General features: G+C 39.0%; 1 protein-coding gene across 1 annotated transcript in view; it reads right to left on the bottom strand.

Moving 5' to 3' along the window:
- The window catches only part of LOC126191105 (fatty acid synthase-like), a 394,390-nt gene that overhangs the window by 240,810 nt on the left and 133,020 nt on the right, over positions 1–20,560 (bottom strand). Inside the window, exon 10 of the mRNA XM_049931844.1 lies at positions 12,538–12,768. Within this exon, the coding sequence (XP_049787801.1) occupies positions 12,538–12,768 (231 nt within the window). The remainder of the gene's footprint in view (positions 1–12,537; positions 12,769–20,560) is intronic.

The following is a 20,560-nucleotide window of genomic DNA, read 5'->3' on the forward strand; positions in this document are numbered from 1 at the left end:
AATGGGGACTAAATTGATCATCTCTAATGCTCATTTGCCTGCTGCTTGGTTCTGTGTGAAAGTTGCACATGTCTTTTTGATAATTGCCATTGTTCTTATTTTGTTTTTTTGAATTAGTTTGTCCTATTCAATGTTTCACCATGTCTGAGCTGCCACAGGAAATGTCTCTAACTGACCTTTCAGAGTTTCAGGCGAATCAGATTGAATGCCTGCTACTCAATGTCAGCCAATTGACATCCATACTGAGTAAACAAGCAACTCCACTGCCAGTAGCAGCAACAAAATTTCACCCATTCCATGGCAAGGAAGAAGAATTGTCAGACTATTGTGCAGAAATGGAGTCCTATTTTGTAGCCTACAAAATAACAGGTATGGAGCAAAATACTCATTTTTTATCCACTATTGGTCCAGATGTCTAGTTCCTGTGTGTCAAGTTGTGTGCAGACACTAGTCTCAAAATCAGTCATGTATGATGACCATGTTAAACTGTTGGATGAACATTTTGATTGTCAGGTCCATGTAGCAGCTGCATGGTTTCAATCCTTTTGTCTCAAGCAGCAGCCTGGACAGATGGTAAAACAATGGATAGCCAAACTCAGAGAGCTCACAAGACAATGTAAATTTAAGCATTTTATGATATCAATTTGAGTGAATTCATGTTACATGATTCTATCACTCAGAATTTCTCAGGTGCACGTTTTGGCAGTGCAGTTCTAAAATTGCCAGATCCTGATTTTAAAAAAGCCCTGTCTAGTGTGGAAACTAAAGCAAGTGGACTCAACAAAGGTTGATTTTGAGGCTCTATGCATTCCTGGATTTCCAGCATGCTGGTTTTATAATGAGACAACAACTGATGTTAACCAATTTTATGTAGAAAACAGCCAAAGTTGGGAGAATCTGTTGTTTCATAGTGCACAAAATATTCAGTCTCAGCTACTGAATAGTGTTAAAGTGATTAAAAACAAAGCTCAGACAAACAGTAATAACAATAAACATAGAAGCAAAAACTTTCAGTCTCTTGGTACACGAAGTTTGCTACAAAAATCTGCGATGACATCTTGTCTGCAGTGCTTTTTGAGACATGATCAGAAAGATTTCCTTGTCCTGATACAAAATGCTTTCAAGGAGGGTGTGAAGCTCACATTCAAGCAGTGTGTTTATGCAGAAAGCAAAGCTTGGGCAACAGCTTCATGTGAACGTGTTACAGCAACTAATCTTTCAACAGACACACATGGTTTAGGCAAGCACAGTATCGGTGGCCCACCACTACAGCAGCCTACTTCTATTTTGCTGCCTACAATGGATGAGAAATTCCTGTACTTGATGTGTATAGTTTGCCAACACTTTTTGTACAGTGATAAAGCATGTTTCGTTTCATGTATTCAATTCTAGACACAGTGTAAACATTTTCAGGTTAGAACCATTTGCTTTGTTCAGCTTGTGCATACAAGACAATGTGTTACAAATCAGTGTTTCAGTGCCTCACACCAATGTTTCTGACTTGTGTAATAAGTACAAAGAACTATTTGGACTAGGTTTAGGAAGGGTCAAAGACTTTTAAGTGCACATTACAGTGAAAGAAAATGTACAGCCACAATTTTTTCATGCACAGCCTGTCACCCAAGCACTGAATGAGCAAGGGTTATCCAACCCATCTCTGCATGTCAATATACATTACCCTTGGTATGAGTGTTGACTGAAAAGTGATGTCTCCACCTTCATAGCTCTTCAACAGTTGGCAGCATTGGTATGTGGCAGGTACTGGCTTGTCCATAGCCTCTTCTCTACAGCTCCAGTTGACAGGAAGCCATAGCATTGAACAGTTGTGTTGTTACAGTGTGAAGTATGGAACCCTCGCACAGACAGTCGGTCAGTGCAATTTAAGCAATGTGCAGTCATTGAATTGACGGCAGAAGATGTCACCCCAAAGGAGATTAATCAGAGAATGAAAGCAGTTTATGGTGACTGTGTTAATGCGAGTACAGTGTGTCATTGGGCAAGTAAGTTTAAAGATGTGGAGGCAGGAACATCTCACCTGCATGACAAACAAAGACTTGGGCGTCCTGTGACAGTAGCTACCCAGTTTCACAAGCAAAGTTTGTTACAGTGTGAAGTATGGAACCCTGCACAGACAGTCGGTCAGTGCAATTTAAGCAATGTGCAGTCATTGAATTGACGGCAGAAGGTGTCACCCCAAAGGAGATTAATCAGAGAATGAAAGCAGTTTATGGTGATTGTGTTAATGCGAGTACAGTGTGTCATTGGGCACGTAAGTTTAAAGATGTGGAGGCGGGAACATCTCACCTGCATGACAAACAAAGAGTTGGACGTCCTGTGACAGTAACTACCCAGTTTCACAAGCAAAATGTTGACAGATTGATTCAGGATTATCACCATATCATTCAGAGAGAAACTGCAAGCATGTTCGGAATTTCACAAGAACATGTGGGTTAAATTATTGCTTTGCTTTGCTATTGGAAGATCTGTGCATGATGGGTGCCCCAGAACTTCAGAGACTGAATCTCACCATTGTACAGCATCCTCCAAACACTCCAGATTCAGCACCGTATTACTTCCATCTGTTCCCAATAATGAAAGACGATCTGTGAGGACATCATTATACCTCTGATGAAGACGTTGAGAAAACTGTGAGACTTTGGTTGTGGAAACAGAGTGTCGATTTGTTCCGTGATGGCTTCACAAAACTTGTTCATCATTGGCCATAATGTATCCAATTGGCTTGTGATTATGTGGAAAAGTCAATATTGATAATTAAAGATCACATTCTAAGGATTATTTCTGCATTTGATTTATTAAAATATTCCTGTTCAAACCCAATTAACAAATGCAGAGGAATTACTTTTCATTCAATCCTCATAATTGTAAAGAAGTCTTCAGATGGTTTATGTCTGTGTGTTGATTCTAAAACAACAGTAAAGCTACAAACTGTCATGGATTCTCTTCCTCTTTGATATCTGGAGGAACTGAAGGACAGACTGGGACAGGGCAAACACTTTTCAAAGATTAATTTGCATGAGGCATATTTACACATACTGCTGGACAAGCAGTACAACCAATTCTTTGTGGTACTCACTCACTCAGGTTTGTTCCAGTTTCAAAGACAACAGTTTGGAAGTGCTTTAGCTCCTGCAATTTTTCAATAGCTCCTGGAAAAGATAACAGAAAAAGTTCCTTCTTGCACAAACTATTAGATGATGCTGTAGTCACAGGTCATATGCCTGCTTAACTTTTAGCAAACTTAGGATGCTTGTTCCAAACTCTTTCTGCAGATGGCCTAAAGTGCAACAAAGCAAAGTGCTCCTTTTTCCAGGAAGAACTGGACAACTTAGGTCATGTGATACCACCTATTATATCACATTTATTCATAACACTGTGCAAACTGCTGAACTGCTCAACTGGCTGTGCCAGAATACTGTTCTTTTTGTGTGATCCCAGGAATGGCAAAATGCATTTTAGCAATTAAAGGTTGCATTGTTAAGTCATCATTGTTTGATTCATTATGATGCAGCTAAGCCTGTCATGTTACCAGGGAATACTTCTTCTCATGAGATCAGAGCAGTGTTCACCCATAAAATTGGTTCTTCTGATAGACCTACTGCTCTTGCCTCAAAAAGTCTGAACAATGCACAGTGTAACTACAGCCAGCTTGAAAAAGAGGCACTCACCATTATCTATGACATTACAAAGTTCCACCACTATGTGTACGGTCAAAAGTTCGTTTTCTGGCAGATCGTCAGCTTTTGGCAGCCTTGTTCAATCCTACCAAGCCTGTCTCACCCCAGGTGGCACAAAATTATTAGTATGAGTTACTGTAAATGTCCACCATCCAAACTTTTTTGAACATCACCTTGTTGTCCAAGTTACCATGCAGTTCCGACATGGTGTCTGATTCATCTGAGGAATCATGTTGCCAATTCTCAAGATTTCAAATGTCTTCAAAATTTTCCTCATCATTGTCAGCATGTTACTGCTGCAACTGCTTCTAATGCAACTACGCACATTGTTTTGCACTACATGTGCCATGGGTGGCCACACAGCTTGAACGAAATTCAACACGCAGTGGTATATCTTTATTTCTTCCATTGTCACACACTATCCATATGATCAGGTGTTCTGCTGTTGCGTAAAGAGAATGACAATGTGCTGGTTGCAACTCCTCACTGCCTACAGTGTGAAGTTCTGTTGTTATTACAACAAGGTCATTGGGGACTAGTCCCCATGAAGCAACTCATCAGCCATATTAAATGGTTGCACAGATTAAGCAAGTGACATCCCATGGCAAGGTTTGTTCAGAACATTAGTCAGCTCTGCCACAACACTTTTTTGAGTGGCCACAACCATCTAGACTGAGGAAACACATTCAGATCGAATTTGCTGGTCCATTCTGCAACACATGATGGTTGTTAGTGGTTGATGCTTATAATAAGTTTCCTTTTGTTATCCCCATGACATCCACCACTACTTCAAGTACAGTATTGGTCTTCCTAAGGTCACTGGCTCAGACAATGGACTGCAATTCTTATTAGCCAACTTTCTACAGTTCTGTGCCACCAATGCTATTCACAATGTGATCACTGCACCTTTTTACCCACAGTCTAATGATGAAGCTGAATGGTTCATTCGGACATTCAGAAGTCACATGGAGAAAATCAGTTCATCCTACACATGGGAGCAGGCATCGAAAATTTTTCTGTCCTCTTATTGCTCCTTGCCACATGATGGGAAGTTGCCTGCAGAGCTGTTACATGGTCGTAGAGACTGTACCCTCTTGCATTCATCCGGCCATGTCAGACAAAGACTCAGCCACAAGATGAAGTCTTCAACAAAGTTTTTTGGCGAGAATCAGTGTTGGAAGTGCAGAGTCATCACCTAAAGAATCAGACATTCTGCTTATGCCATCCAGGGTTCTGCTAGGATGTAGTGGCATCACCAAAACCAGCTACAATGCACTTCTGAGTATGTCAGCGAATTTGCCACATAAAGCTTGTCCACGGACCCAATATGTCACTAGGGTCAGCACCAGCTATTGCTTCTGTCTGTTTGCCACCCACAGCCGATGGATGTCAACATGCTGTTACCACCATAACCGCTGCTACTGATGTCGCCACCACCAAGTGCCAGTCCAGCTGCCAGAACTAATGTCCATTGAGATGTTGCCCCCAGAAGGTCATCACACTGCTCCAAAAGATCCTGTGCCTGCTCCTGTGGATATGGGTGAGCACCCTGAAACCGGTTTTTTGACTGGTGTTCCTGGTTGCTCTTGTGGTGAATACTGGGGTGCGGACAGGGAGGTGCCTTGCTGCACCTCATTTGTGTCCATAATAGTCCTCCCCCTGGGATTATCATGTACATCCACCTACATAACAACAGTGTGGAGATCTGGAGTGCAGGGGGGAGGGGGGGGGGGGGAGGAAGGAGGATTGTCATATCATATAAAGATTGCAGTTTCGTAACAGTCAGCACCTCGCATTGATACCTTAAAAGATAATTATATCTCTCTGCATACTGTAATGATGAATGGGAGGTGCTAGCAAAGCCACGCCCTCTCACAGCTTTTTAATGCCCCTGTACTGAGCAGAGCAACATGTGTTACTCATATCTTACATTGAACTGTCGTTCTGAACTTCATGAACTTTGTACTTCAAGAGAAGAGTTTAGTAAATGTATGCATCAGGTAAGGCGTAAACATATAGCGCATTCCTGTGGCAATGGATTGTATAAAGTTTAGTAAATATTTTTAACATTTCTGTAATAAAGTGAACTATTATTTCACATGTTTTAGTTTCACACCATCATCCCAGAGCAAGCAAGGAACCCACAGTTATACCAGATGATTGTAGTTTTGTCAGGTCATAACATACACAATCAGAGAGATTTTGAGGTGCAAAGCAGGCAGAAATGAGCCTATTTACTTCCTTGACCCACTTCAGTTTATCACCCATCTGGATGCCTAGGAAGTTCACAAATGGAGCCTCAAAAATTGTGTGCCCATTATGTCTACTTCCATCACCTATAAGTCATTTTTACTTGTCTCAAATTGCATAACATAAGTCTTTATTAGATCAAGTTGTATACTGTGAACCACTTCTACGCCTCTTCCACTACTCCATGACTGTGTCCAATATGGATATGTTTGAGCACCTTAGAGCTATATTGTGATGATATATTCCAACAGAGAAAACTTCATATTTATTTTCATAACGAAAAGTGGCATATGAAGGAGATAATCATTTGTTTATATATAAATACTTGACAAGACAGAATTACCAGTGTTTCTTGAAATATCAGCTTACTGAAGACAAAATGGTAATGTTTTATGTACATGCAGCACACTGAATAAATTTTCAAATTATAAAAAAAAGTTGGTATATAGTGTATCAGACATTGCAGTTTCATCCTATAGCCACAACGGGAACTACACCTCATACCCTGACATTCCCTTGCAGGGTTACTGAAAGCCAAATTCTATATTAGACTGAAGGAAATCCAAGGTGAATGAAATATCTGCATACTAGATGTTGTTGTTAGCAATTAGGCAAATTAGAAGAACAACTATGAGAAAAATTTCTGGTATATTAAGAAAACCAGATGCACTAAGTAAACAATAAGCAAAGTACAAAAGATATTTTTAGACACAAAGTGTGTACCCTTTATACCGGACCTGTCCCAAAATATCTGTTGTATGTTACTTATTGTTTACTTACTGTTTCTGTGTTTCTTAATACACCAAAAATTTTTCTCACAAATTTTCTCTCTAATGCCACAATGGCCGAAAATTTGTGCCATGTAATTACATGTTGCTTATTACTGCTTATGCATGTTCTTGACTGCTATCATACTCCAAAATGAAATTTTCTCTCTGTAGCAGAGTGTGCACAGGTATGAAACTTCCTGATGGATTAAAACTGTGTTTCTGACCTACCCAAACTCAGCAACTTTGCCTTTCATGGGAAAATAAACTATCAACTAAGCTACCCAAGTATGACTTACGATCTGTCCTCACAGTTCACAGAAGCTCTCCAATGAAACTTGCAGGACTAGCTTTCCTCGGAGAACAGATGATGCAATAGTCACCGTAAGAGTTTTCTTAGCCTTTTTGGCGCTAGGGTGGGAAGTGTTTGGACTCCAAGGCAAAGCAAACTTATTTTAAAAACCTAAATCTATGCTTAACTTCTTCAACACATCAGATCTCTTGACTGAAATGAACACATCACTCTGCTGCAGCATGAAAATTTCGTTCTGGTAGCATGCTCAAAGCTGTGGCTTTGCCATGTCTCCACAATACATTTTCTTCCAGGAGTTCTAGTCTTGCAAGTTTTAAGAATAAGTTCTGTGAAGTTTGAAAGGTGCCAGATGATGTACTGGTGGAAGTAAAGCCATAAGGACAGGTCATGAGTCATCCTTTGGAGGTCATTTGGTAGAGCACTTGTCTATGAAAGGCAGAGAGGTCCTGAGTTCAGGTCTTGATTTGCTAGGAAGTTCCATATCAGTGGCCACTCTGCTGTAGAGTGAAAATTTCATTCTGAAATATGACAGCAGTCAAGGGCATGCATGAACATTAACAAACAACATATAGTGACATGACGCAGTTTCTTGGCCACTGTAGCATTGCTACCTTGCCTTCAGTTTCAACAAACTAGGTTGTAAAATTCAAAATTCTTCTTAAAACAATACAAGTATGGAAATCTGCTTGTGGCCCCTGTCTGGCCACTACAAAAAGATAATAAAAAATGGTACCTTCATTACAATGTATGCAGATGACACTTCAGCCCTTTGTTGGGGAAATGATATTCTTAATCTCAGCACAGAGGGAAAAAAATTTATAGATATTGCAAAGGAAACGTTTGAAAATGACAATCTAAAAGTCAACTTACAAAAAAAAAAAAAACAAATATAATCCCCTTCAATGTTGGTGATTTGCAAACTTGTATAGATTCTCAAGATAGTAATATTGTAGGGAAAATCTGCAGTGAATGTAAATTCCTAGGTATATGCATAGATAGCAAACTACTATGGACACAACAAATTGATAATGTATGTGCAAGGCTATCATCAGGCCAGTATGTTTTAAGAAGAATAGATCCATATGTCAATACCCAAACAATGAGGATGATGTATTTTGGTTTAATACATCCATTTCTAGCATATGGTCTTGCACTGTGGGGTGGGGCTTCCAAAACTCATGTGACCGAGTATTTAACCTCCAGAAAAGAGCCTTGAGAATATTAGGCAAAAAAGATGCTAGAACATCATGTAAGGAATTGTTTATAGAATTTAATATTCTGACTATCTATTCAATGTATATGTTTGAAACAATAGTATTAACTGTAAAATATAAGAAATATATCTGTCGTAATGCAGAAATTTATGATCGAAATACTAGACAAGTACAAAATTACCATATGATACACAGAATACTGAAAAAAACTGCAAACAGTCCATATATTAATGGAGCAAAATACTACAATGCACTGCCAAATGAACTGAAGGTAATAACTGGCGAGACATTCAAAAACCATCTAAAATCGTGGCTCATTGAGGAGTGCTTCTACAGCCTACTGTAGAAACTAAAATCTAAAGTATTATTGTGTCAAATAATTTGGACTACCCCCCCCCCCCCCCCCCCTCTCCACAATGAACGATGGACCTTGCCGTAGGTGGGGAGGCTTGCGTGCCTCAACTATACAGATAGCCGTACCGTAGGTGCAACAACAATGGAGGGGTATCTGTTGAGCCGCCAGACAAATGTGTGGTTCCTGAAGAGGGGCAGCAGCCTTTTCAGTAGTTGCAGGGGCGACAGTCTGGATGATTGACTGATCTGGCCCTGTAACACTAACCAAAATGGCCTTGCTGTTGTGGTACTACAAACGGCTGAAAGCAAGGGGAAACTACAGCCATAATTTTTCCCGAGGGCATGCAGCTTTACTGTATGATTAAATGATGATGGCGTCCTCTTGGGTAAATATTCCGAAGGTAAAATAGTCCCCCATTCAGATCTCCGGGTGGGGACTACTCAGGAGGATGTCGTTATCATGAGAAAGAAAACTGGCGTTCTAAGAATCGGAGTGTGGAATTTCAGATCCCTTAACTGGGCAGGTAGGTTAGAAAATTTAAAAAGGGAAATGGATAGGGTAAAGTTAGATATGGTGGGAATTAGTGAAGTTCAGTGGCAGGAGGAACAAGACCTTTGGTCAAGTGAATACAGGGTTATAAATACACAATCAAATATGGGTAATGCAGGAGTCGGTTTAATAATGAATAAAAAAATAGGTGTGTGGGTAAGGTACTACAAACAGCATAGTGAACGCCTTATTGTGGACAAGATAGACATGAAGCCTACACCTATTACAGTAGTACAAGTTTATATGCCAACTAGCTCTGCAGATGATGAAGAAATTGAGGAAATGTATGATGAGATAAAAGAAATTATTCAGGTAGTGAAGGGAGATGAAAATTTAATAGTCATGGGTGACTGGACTTTGACAGTAGAAAAAGGAAGAGAAGGAAACGTAGTAGGTGATATGGATGGAGGCTAAGAAATGAAAGAGGAAGCTGCCTGGTAGAATTTTGCACAGAGCATAACTTAATCATAGCTAACACTTGGTTCAAGAATCATGAAAGAAGGTTGTATACATGGAAGAACCCTGGAGATACTAGAAGGTTTCAGATAGATTATATAATGGTTAGACAGAGATTTAGGAACCAAATTTTAAATTGTAAGACATTTACAGAGGCAGATGTGGACTCTGACCACAATCTATTGGTTATGAACTGCTGATTAAAACTGAAGAAACTGCAAAAAGTTGGGAATTTACAGAGGTGGGACCTGGATAAACTGAAAGAACCAGAGGTTGTACAGAGTTTCAGGGAGAGAATAATGGAACAATTGACAGGAATGGGGGAAAGAAATACAGTAGAAGAAGAATGGGTAGCTTTGAGGAATGTGAAGACAGCAGAGGATCAAGTAGTTAAAAAGATGAGGGCTAGTAGAAATCCTTGGGTAACAGAAGGGCTACTGAATTTAATTGATGAAAGGAGAAAATACAAAAATGCAGTAAATGAAGCAGGCAAAAAGGAATACAAATGTATCAAAAATGTGGAAGTGCAAAATGGCTAAGCAGGAATGGCTAGAGGACAAATTTAAGGATGTAGAGGCTTATCTCATGAGGGGTAAGACAGATACTGCCTACAGGAAAATTAAAGAGACCTTTGGAAAAAAGAGAACCACTTGTATGAATATCAAGAGCTCAGATGGAAACGCAGTTCTAAGCAAAGAAGGGAAAGCAGAAAGGTGGAAAGAGTATATAGAGGGTCTATACAGGGGCGATGTTCTTGATGACAATATTATGGAAATGGAAGAGGAGGTAGATGAAGATGAAATGGGAGATATGATACTGTGTGAGGAGTTTGATAGAGCACTGAAAGACCTAAGTTGAAACAAGGCCCCGGGAATAGACAACATTCCATTAGAACTACTGACAGCCTTGGGAGAGCCAGTTCTGACTCTATCATCTGGTGAGCAAGATGTATGAGACAGGCAAAATTCCCTCAGACTTCAAGAAGAATATAATAATTCAATTCCCAAAGAAAGCAGGTGTTGACAGATGTGAAAATTACTGAACTATCAATTTAATAAGTCACAGCTGCAAAATACTAACACGAATTCTTTACAAACGAATGGAAAATCTGGTAGAAGCCGACATCAGGGAAGATCAGTTCCGATTCCATAGAAATGTTGGAACACGTGAGGCAATACTGACCCTACAAATTATCTTAGAAGAAAGATTAAGGAAAGGCAAACCTACGTTTCTAGCATTTGTAGACTTAGAGAAAGCTTTTGACTGGAATAGTCTCTTTCAAATTCTGAAGGTGGCAGGTGTAAAAGACAGGGAGCGAAAGGCTATTTACAATTTGTACAGAAAGCAGATGGCAGTTATAAGAGTTGAGGGACATGAAAGGGAAGCAGTGGTTGGGAAGGGAGTGAGACAGGGATGTATCTTATCTCCAATGTTATTCAATCTGTATATTGAGCAAGCAATAAAGGAAACAAAAGAAAAATTCAGAGTAGGACTCAGAGTCCATGTAGAAGAAATAAAAACTTTGAGGTTTGCTGATGACATTGTAATTCTGTCAGAGACAGTAAAGGACCTGGAAGAGCAGTTGAACAGAATACACAGTGTCTTGAAAGGAAGATATAAGATGAACATCAAAAAAAGCCAAACAAAGATAATGGAATGTAGTCGAATTAATTTGGATGATGCAGATGGAATTAATTAGGAAATGAGACACTTAAAGTAGTGAATGAGTTTGCTATTTGTGGAGCAAAGTAACTGATGATGGTCAAAGTAGAGAGGATATAAAATGTAGAATGGCAATGGTGAGGAAAGTGTTTCTGAAGAAGAGAAATTTGTTAACATCGAGTATAGATTTAAGTGTCAGGAAGTTGTTTCTGAAAGTATTAGTATGGAGTGTAGCCATGTATGGAAGTGAAACATGGACGATAAATAGTTTGGACAAGAAGAGAATAGAAGCTTTAGAAATGTGGTGCTACAGAAGAATGCTGAAGATCAGATGGGTAAATCACGTAACTAATGAGGAGGTATTGAATAGAATTGGGAAGAAGAGGAGTTTGTGGCACAACGTGACTAGAAGAAGGGATCGGTTGGTAGGACATGTTCTGAGGCATCAAGGGATCACTAATTTAGTACTGGAGGACAGCGTGGAGGGTAAAACTCGTAGAGGGAGACCAAGAGATGAATACACTAAGCAGAATACCTACAGAAGGACGTAGGCTGCAGTAGGTACTGGGAGATGGAGAAGCTTGCACAGGATAGAGTAGCATGAAGAGCTGCATCAAACCAGTTTCAGGACTGAAGGCCATAACAACAACAACAATTTGGACTACATTCTTAAGTTCCTATTATAAAGTAAAATTAGATTGTATACTGTTGTATTGGACTACCAATTGCTATGCATGTAATTACATGTTTCACACAAATAAATTACAAATTGCAAATTACTGAGAAACAGATGTTGAGATCAGTCCATGTGGATGAATTTGTTACCCTGATAAGTGTTATCTAAGAATACATTCTTAATAAAACTATTTGAATCTTACAATATTATAAAAAGGATAGTTCTTATTTGCCATATAGCAGAGACGCTGAGTAACAGATAAGAACAACAAAAAACTGTCAGAAAGTGAACTATCAGCCAACAAGGGCTTTGTTGAAAATAGACAAAACAGACAGACACACACACACACACACACACACACAAATGCGTTTCACTCACACAACATGTGTGAGTGAGTTAAGTTTGCTTTTGTGTATGTGCGTCTGTGTGTGTGTGTCTGTCTATTTTCAATGAAGGCCTTGTTGGCTGGAAGCTCATTTTATGACTGTCTTTTTGTTGTGCCTATTTGTGACTCAGCATCTCCTCTATATGGTGAGTAGCAACTACCCTTTCAGAATATTGTTACATTCCATCCTGGATTTACCATTACTTAAGCCTTACCTGGATGGCAGCAATCCCAACAAAACAGTTGACAATATTGTCAAATACTGTTTCATCTTCTGTTGTTATTATATTGATTAAATCAATACCCAGTGGCTCTAGTGTTGCATGACACTTCCTAATTGATTCTGCAAATATTGGCAACTTCATCAGTTGTGAACCCATCTGTGCCCACTGGCTGCCCATTCCAGAGAATATGAACCAGACAGGACGATTTGCTGTTGTACAGAACTGAAAGAAGAGATGAGTGACAAATACAGGTATTTCAACAATATATTCAACAAATTGCAAATATAAGCCAGACAAAGTCACTCTTGTTTGAATAGCAGTTGCTGATAAATCTAAAAGTATTAATATTTCTTTGCAGTATAACAAGACATTCTAGAATTTTCTGCAATAAGAAAAACTGAAGTAATAAACTAAAGGCATTTTGGCCATGGATGAAGAGGATTTTTTAATGACATAAAAGGCATCAAGATTTGCTTATCCAAAACAAACGAACTACTACTGCAAATTTTTCTTGCTCTAAAAGATCCAAAACTGCTGGTCTCACCCCTGAAAGAGGAATTCTTCACAGAGGTATAGAGAAAGTAAAGCAAGTAGATACTCTGTTCTATAGATATATTTGTGCATGGGGATATTCAGCTCTTTTCATGGTTGGCTAATGATGCAAAAGACACTGATAACACATCACAATAGTTTCATTGGTCATAAAAAGTTTGATCTTACCACCCTTAGAGACATACAACAGATTTTCTGCAAGGTATTGAAATCTTGTGTAAGCTATTAAACCATTATCAAAATCATTCAATTTAATATTTTCTGAAATATTTACAGCAGTAAAATCAATTTATAGAACAGTGAGTATTGAAATATCCATTACTTAGAGAACTGTCACACTGCTTCCAGTCTTTACAGACATCAGATTACTAAAGCAAACTGGACTTCATTGATAAATACGTACTGTGTTCCAGGCCTTATGCTGGGGTGAAGTTAATTGTTTCCCTTTGTTCAGGTGTTGGGTCCATGGGCAATAAGGTTACAAGGAGCAACTACTTGCTATTAATATATTCTGCCTACAATTCCATAGGTTCATGGGTTAGAGTTGCTTATTCACTACACATGAGCAGAGCTACTTGTGCTTCCAATAGCATCTCAAATTATTCATACATGTATGAAATTAGGAATCCAACTGATGGCTGAAACAAATGCACCTGAAGCATGTACTTCTGATACAAAGCTCATCAGAGAGGAAAATATGTCGAAGAAAAAGAATTGCAGTATTGCTGAGGAACAATTAATTAGTTGTGTAGAAAGATGGAGAGGATTCCATGGTCAAGTAGAAGAGAGTACAAGAATGTAGTGCATGAAATGGGGAATTTTTCAGGCAGAAGAGACGTGACAATAAAGCAACTTTCTAACAGATTAAAACTGCGTGCTGAAATGGGACTTGAGGGAACCTTGCCTTTTGCAGGTGATATCCTTACCAACTGAATTATCAACACATTACCACTCTTCTGTGTCTTATTTTATTTATTTATGCATTTATTTTACCTGGCAAGATTAGGGCCTTCAGGCCCTCTCTTACACCTAACCAGGCATACTCAGATTCAACAAATTTCAGTTTCTACAGAACATTAAGGACATATAACATGTTATACAGTATTAATGTTACAGAAAAAAATTAGAGATTATAAAAGTAGTACAATGATAATTATAACAATAAAAAAATAATTATAATAATCAAGAATAATAATAATAGTAATGACTATGTATAGGAAAGTAAACATATTTTTTCTTTTATGAACGTCAGTCCTATTGCTAGTTGGGAATTTTCTCGTTATATTCTTGCAGCTTGTGAGTTATTCTCATCAAGCAGAGACATAAGATGATAGAATTGGGTGAAAGAGATATGGAAGAGGTAGATAGGTTAGAGGAAGAGAAATAGAATGGTAAAATTCGAAGCTATGATGGAGAGGAGAAAGAAAAAGATGAGAGGGACACGACAATGGTGGCTATACCGTCCCTAATATGTAAGTCTTGAGTTCCCTCTTGAATGTTAAGTGGTTCTGGATAAGACGCAGATCACAGGGGAGCACGTTCCATAGCCGTATGGCTGAGATGGAGAATGACACAGAGAAAGATTTTGTGTTATGTAAAGGTACAGCCAAGATGCTAGACGTATCCGATCTGGTATTGCAGTTGTGGAATGATGATAGGTGTTTAATGTGAGAAGATAAGTATTGGGGGCACCAGTGGCTAAGAAATCGGTGAAGTAAGCACATCGTGTGGAGATCGCATGCCTTATGTGGGTGTATCCAACCTAGCTGGGAGTATGAAGGACTGATATGATCATACAACCGTATATTGCATACGTATCTAACGCAAGCATTCAACACTAGCTCGAGGCATCTCGAATTTTCACTATTTGTGCCGTGTTGAACTACATCACAGTAGTAAAGATTAGGCAAGACTAGTGTTTGGACTAATTTTTGTTTAACATGGGCTGGAAATATTTTTCTAAATTTTTGAATTGCATGTAGGGAGGAGAGCGATTTCCGGCAAGCTGTGACTGTTTGTTCTTCCCAGTTTAGGTGTTCATCCAAGATTATTCCAAGGTCTTTTACTGTTTTTTGGTATGGTAGTTGGGTACCATTGAGGAGTATTTGACGGACTGTTTCGCGAAAGTACTGACTGATTAACTTTGGATGAGATATAAGTATGACCTGGGATTTCTTGGGGTTTAGTTTCAGACCTAGGTTCTGTGCCCATCGAGAAACAGAGCAAAGATCTGCGTTCATACTCGCTACTGCGTCAGCAATGTTCTTGGGGCTTGCACTTATGTACAGTTGGATGTCGTCGGCATATAGATGGTAGTTGCAGGAGTGAATCACTGAAGAAATATCATTAATGTACAGTGAGAAGAGTAATGGACCAAGGACAGAGCCTTGGGGAACTCCAGAGCGCACGTTTTTCCATGATGACTTTTCCGACCCATAAATGACTTGTTGACTTCTGTTTTTGAGGTAGCTGTCGAACCAGTGTATAGCGCTGTTTGAGAAATTCAGCTGTTTCATTTTAATTAGTAATACATCAAAGTCAACTGTATCAAAAGCCTTGCTAAAGTCAAGCAGTGTTAGGATGGTAGCTTCACGTCTGTCCATAGCATGTTTAATGTCGTCAGTTACTTTGATTAATGCAGTTGCTGTACTATGGTGCTTTCGAAAGCCTGACTGATATTTGTTGTGGATGTTATGAGTTTTGAGGTAATCCGTCAGCTGTTCATGGACGATGTATTCTAGGGCTTTAGATATTGCAGGTAGTATGCTGATCGGCCTGTAGTCACCTGGCGACTTAGGGTTGTCAGTCTTGGGTATAGGTTGAATTAAACTTTGCTTCCACTCAGTAGGATATGTGCTACTGACAAGAGACAGGTTGAAGATGTCTGTGATAACTGGAGTAATAGTGTTTACGACGTTCTTAATCATGCCAATGCTCACTCCATCATTTCCTACTGCCTCGGAAGAGATTCTCATAATTGCCTTGCGTACTGTGCCGGTAGTTACATGTTTTAGGAAAAACTTGTCTCTCGAGAGATTGATATCTTGGGGCTCGTAATTTGTCGCTGCGTGGCAGTTTACAGCTGTTGAGAAGAAATCGTTGAATTCTTCTGCAGACGCTTGATAAACAGCGTCAGATCTTCGCTTCCCTATACCGAAACTGCGCAGCTTTTTCCACAGTGCAGCAGGTTTTGTTATACCGCATATGACAGAGCGGGCATGTCTGATTTTGGCATTCCTCACGCTTTGCTTGGTTCTATTTCGGAGTTTCCTATAAGCTTCGTACGCCTCGGGAGTTGGGTTACGCTTGAAGGCCCTATGTGCAGCATCACGTTTATTCATTAACTGGCGTAATTCAGTGGTGAGCCACGGAGCGGGAGCTCTCTTTACCTTGACAGTACGTTGAGGAGCATGTTTATCATAAAGTGCAATAATTTTGCGACATAATTCCCGAATTTTTCCATCTAAAGTCGGTTCATTGCTTATATCATGCCAAGGGATGTCTGAGCAATCCTTTTGAAGAGCAGCATGGTTAACATTTTTTAGGTTTCTGTAGGTTACCAGGTGAGATTTTTCTTTGGTAGTATGCACTGAGTAATTTAAGAATATCACGTCGTGAGCAGAGAGTCCTGGAGCGGATGTCTGATTGGCGCGAATTATTTTATCTGGTCGCTTTGTTGCTATTATATCTATGAGTGTATGGCTGTGTGGCGTGTGATGAGTTGGGTCCAGCGGTGTTAAACTCATATCATTGGAGTGGAACAGTCTCCTTAGTTTTTCTGCAGAGGGAGATTTTAACTGTAAGTCGATGTTTGTGTCGCCCATAATGATTATGTGTTCATACAGTGTCACGAGCGAGGACAGGGCAGACTGAAAGGAGGACATAGCACCGACGTTTGGAGGTTTATAGATTACTCCAATTAGCAGTTTCTGATTTGATGTATTTATTTCGAAAAACAAGAACTCTGCTTCTCCTTCGCCCTTTGCATCTGATGTGCATAGTACAGTAGGTCTGAGATCATAGCGAACATAGGCACCCACACCACCCCCGCATTGTGTTTCGCGATCTGCCCTTAGGAGAGAGTAACCAGTGATTCGGATAGTGTCGGAAGAAATGTTTGGTTTCAACCAAGTTTCAGAGACGAGGATAACATGGAACAGCGATTGGCAGAACAGGTCACAGAACTCGTCGAAGTGAGCCGTTAGCGACTGAGCCACAAAGAGCCCGCCGCCGGAACCGGTCCGTCCCATTGTGGCCGCCTGTAGGACCGAGCGCGCTCCGTCTACCTGCTGGCCGGAAGAGGGACAAAAGCTGGATTTCGCGGGGAAAGACATATTTACAGGTGTGTCCAAGGTTGTGACAAGGTGATAACGATTTGGGGCAGAGATATTAACAGTATCCAAGTCAGTGCCTTTGTATCACATTCATGTGAGGTGCCGGATCTAAGTAAACTGGGCACACACTCTGGCAAGCAGACATTAGCCGTACGCATTCTCTGGCATGCACCTCTAAGGACTCATGCAGATCATCAAGCCATCACTTGCTTTCAGCACATGAAGCCATCAGTCATGTGCCTTTATAGTTTCAGTACCACAACTTTACATTACTCTCTTGGACTACACTTAAAGAATTCTCTCTGGTGCTGTGGATTTTGTTCACAACAACTTTGGATTCTGCATTTTGGTTCTTTGGCCAATTTTGATTTTGATCTTTGGTTACTTTACCAATCAACATCAGCACTCACTGGTCTGCATCCATCTCTGGCATTTTCTGCCACTGTTGTTTCAGTGCTTTAGCCTGTGGGTTCCACAACTTTGTTTGTTCCTTTACACGAGTCACCATGTGCAAGTGTAAAGTTGTGCCAAGTCCTCACAACCTCAGTAGCTATGGCTGATTGGAGCTTTGTCTGGGATACAGAAGAGAGGTACTACTAAATCTGAAGTTGTGAGAACAGGTCATGAGTCTTGCCTTGATGGTAATGATAAAAATACAGTTAAGAGGTTATCTTGAAGTGAAACCAGGAAACTAAACTGGATACAAAGTTTGCACATGAAGATAAACAGGAACATTAACTTTCAGCTGCCCTTTCAGCATTCATGTGTATTACCTCCATTTGATTCTTGTTTTCAAAGAGAGACTTCTCATGAATATCAATTCCAATTTGTCACCTATTTTCTTTTCTCTCTCTCTCTCTTCTTGCTCTCCTTCTGAATCTGCCTCCCTCTTCCTCCTGATCTATGTTTACATTGTACATGTTCTCCAGAAGCCATTGCACACGGCTGGATCAAGAACACTTCTTTCAGTCACTGCAAACTCACTTTCCAGATCTATTTGTGCAAAGACAGAGAAATAATGATGTTCTCCAAGAATGCTGCAGTCTCTCTTACCATATCCTTATGGTCCATGTGTCAAGTACATGAGTCATAAAACAATATTATTCCATAATATATATGAAATATTTCTTTGTTAAATTTATTCTTACATGAGAAGATCATTGTCTTACTTCTAATAATTACCATTTAAGTACCTGGGGGACCTCCAAATTAGCTTTGAACAAACTAAAACATTGTATTCCTTCCTTAATTGCATATTTATTAATACCTTTAGCTTTTTCTTCATATTAACAATGTAAGACTAGCAAATACTTAAGCAAGAATTCAAATAAACTATATGAGATTCTAGTGCAAAGCCATCTCCACAGGTGTACTACACCTAGTGGTAGACTTCTCTCAATACACTGAAGTTATCTATCTATCCCTCATGCATACAATTTCACACACTGTAACACCTCATGTCACTTCATGGCTGTGTTTCTTGATCAACATGCACAATCATTTTACTCAGAGTTTTGAGATCAACCACAAAGGAACTATTTCATATCAATATTTTACAAAAATGTAAAATTTAAAAGATATATTTCCCTCAGCCTGTTCACAATTTCAGTTTATGACTTTATCAAGATGATGAATTAAAATGCTCTTTTTTTTTCTTTAATATAAACTCAGTCACACTTTAGTCTTCATTAGAGTCATACCAAAAATCACACACACTATACTATATTGAACCCTGCAGGTCAATTTGATAACTTTATTGTTTTGTAGCTGTGTCTGACTAGGATGTATTGCATGACTGCTTCCCTTACTTTATTGCAACAAATTTTATTTTTTATGACACCAAAAAATCCTGGATGGGATGTATATAATGTATTTGTTGCTGGAGCTGTAGAGCTTTGTGGGCACAAAATGTAATTACAGAACAAATTTATTGTATATGTTTACAGCAAAAAAGGCTAAACAGAACTGAGTCAAAGCTGACAATACAAACAAAGCCAAAGGAGAACTAGCCAAACATAGGAGCACCTATGAATAACAAAGCAAGTACATAAATCTTACCATGCCCTCTCGATTTTTACACCCATGATACAAATGAAAAACAAAGTGCTAAATTCAGGATTTTGAACTCAAAGACCAAGTCTTCAACACAACTATCATGCTTTGGAGCAGGAAGTAGTTCTGTCAGCACATTTATTAATGTGTTCTCTGCTGGCAGATATTTTAATTACATTGGGTACAAAGACAAAAAGAAAATTTTCTGTAAATATGAGTGAAAAGTGGGTTGTATGCTAACTTTTCAGAAGACTGATTGTAGATGAACATCAAGATGTTTGAAAGCTCCCTTGACTGCATTTCTTTCACAAATTTTGACAGGTGACTCGCTTTCTTTGCTGTTCATGGATAGGCTCACAAAATCATCTTCTAGTGATAAAACAGCAATGGCTCTCTGCAGTCTCAAACACTATGAGATCACTGCTCCACAAAAGGTGAATTAATATCCTGTGTGTGATCTCACTTCAGTTTTGAAATTTACCTAAACAGCATCTGTAAAATCTAAGATTCCCTCCTTAATATTGACACTTGTCTGCTTCTTGTCACTCATTGCATTGAGGTATTTCTGAATTCATTTAACAGCTTGCCTATACTGCTATTTTTATCATATTGGCTTAACTTGTTCACTGCATAAGAAGTGTCAGATCAAGTTGAAATGTAGTAAAGTGGTAGTAAAGCTGTTTGCTATTATTTCATTCCTTTACATAAACAATTTTTTCTCTTAATTATTTGATGATAGCAGATCTAACACATTTACTTAAAATGTCAAAATTCCTATTTAAGCAGTACTTTATCAAAATTCATAGTTTATTAAATTATTTAAGTGTTGATAATCCCAGTGCCATTGTTTCACATAAAACATTTTCTTAAAGATAAAATCTTTAATTGAAATTGTTCTCATGCCATGCAATAATGAAAATGTGGTGAGCAAATAACTGTTTATTAATACCTCTAATTTTACTCTTACAAGTAACCAGTTTACTTTTTCTGAAAATTCACTAACATAGAAATCATTCATATTTAGAGTTTTGACCCACCTGAAATTTATTTTGTTATTTGAACTTTTAAGCTTGTTT

The sequence above is a fragment of the Schistocerca cancellata genome, chromosome 6 (genome assembly GCF_023864275.1).
Source record: "Schistocerca cancellata isolate TAMUIC-IGC-003103 chromosome 6, iqSchCanc2.1, whole genome shotgun sequence".
Taxonomy (NCBI): Eukaryota; Metazoa; Arthropoda; class Insecta; order Orthoptera; family Acrididae; genus Schistocerca; species Schistocerca cancellata.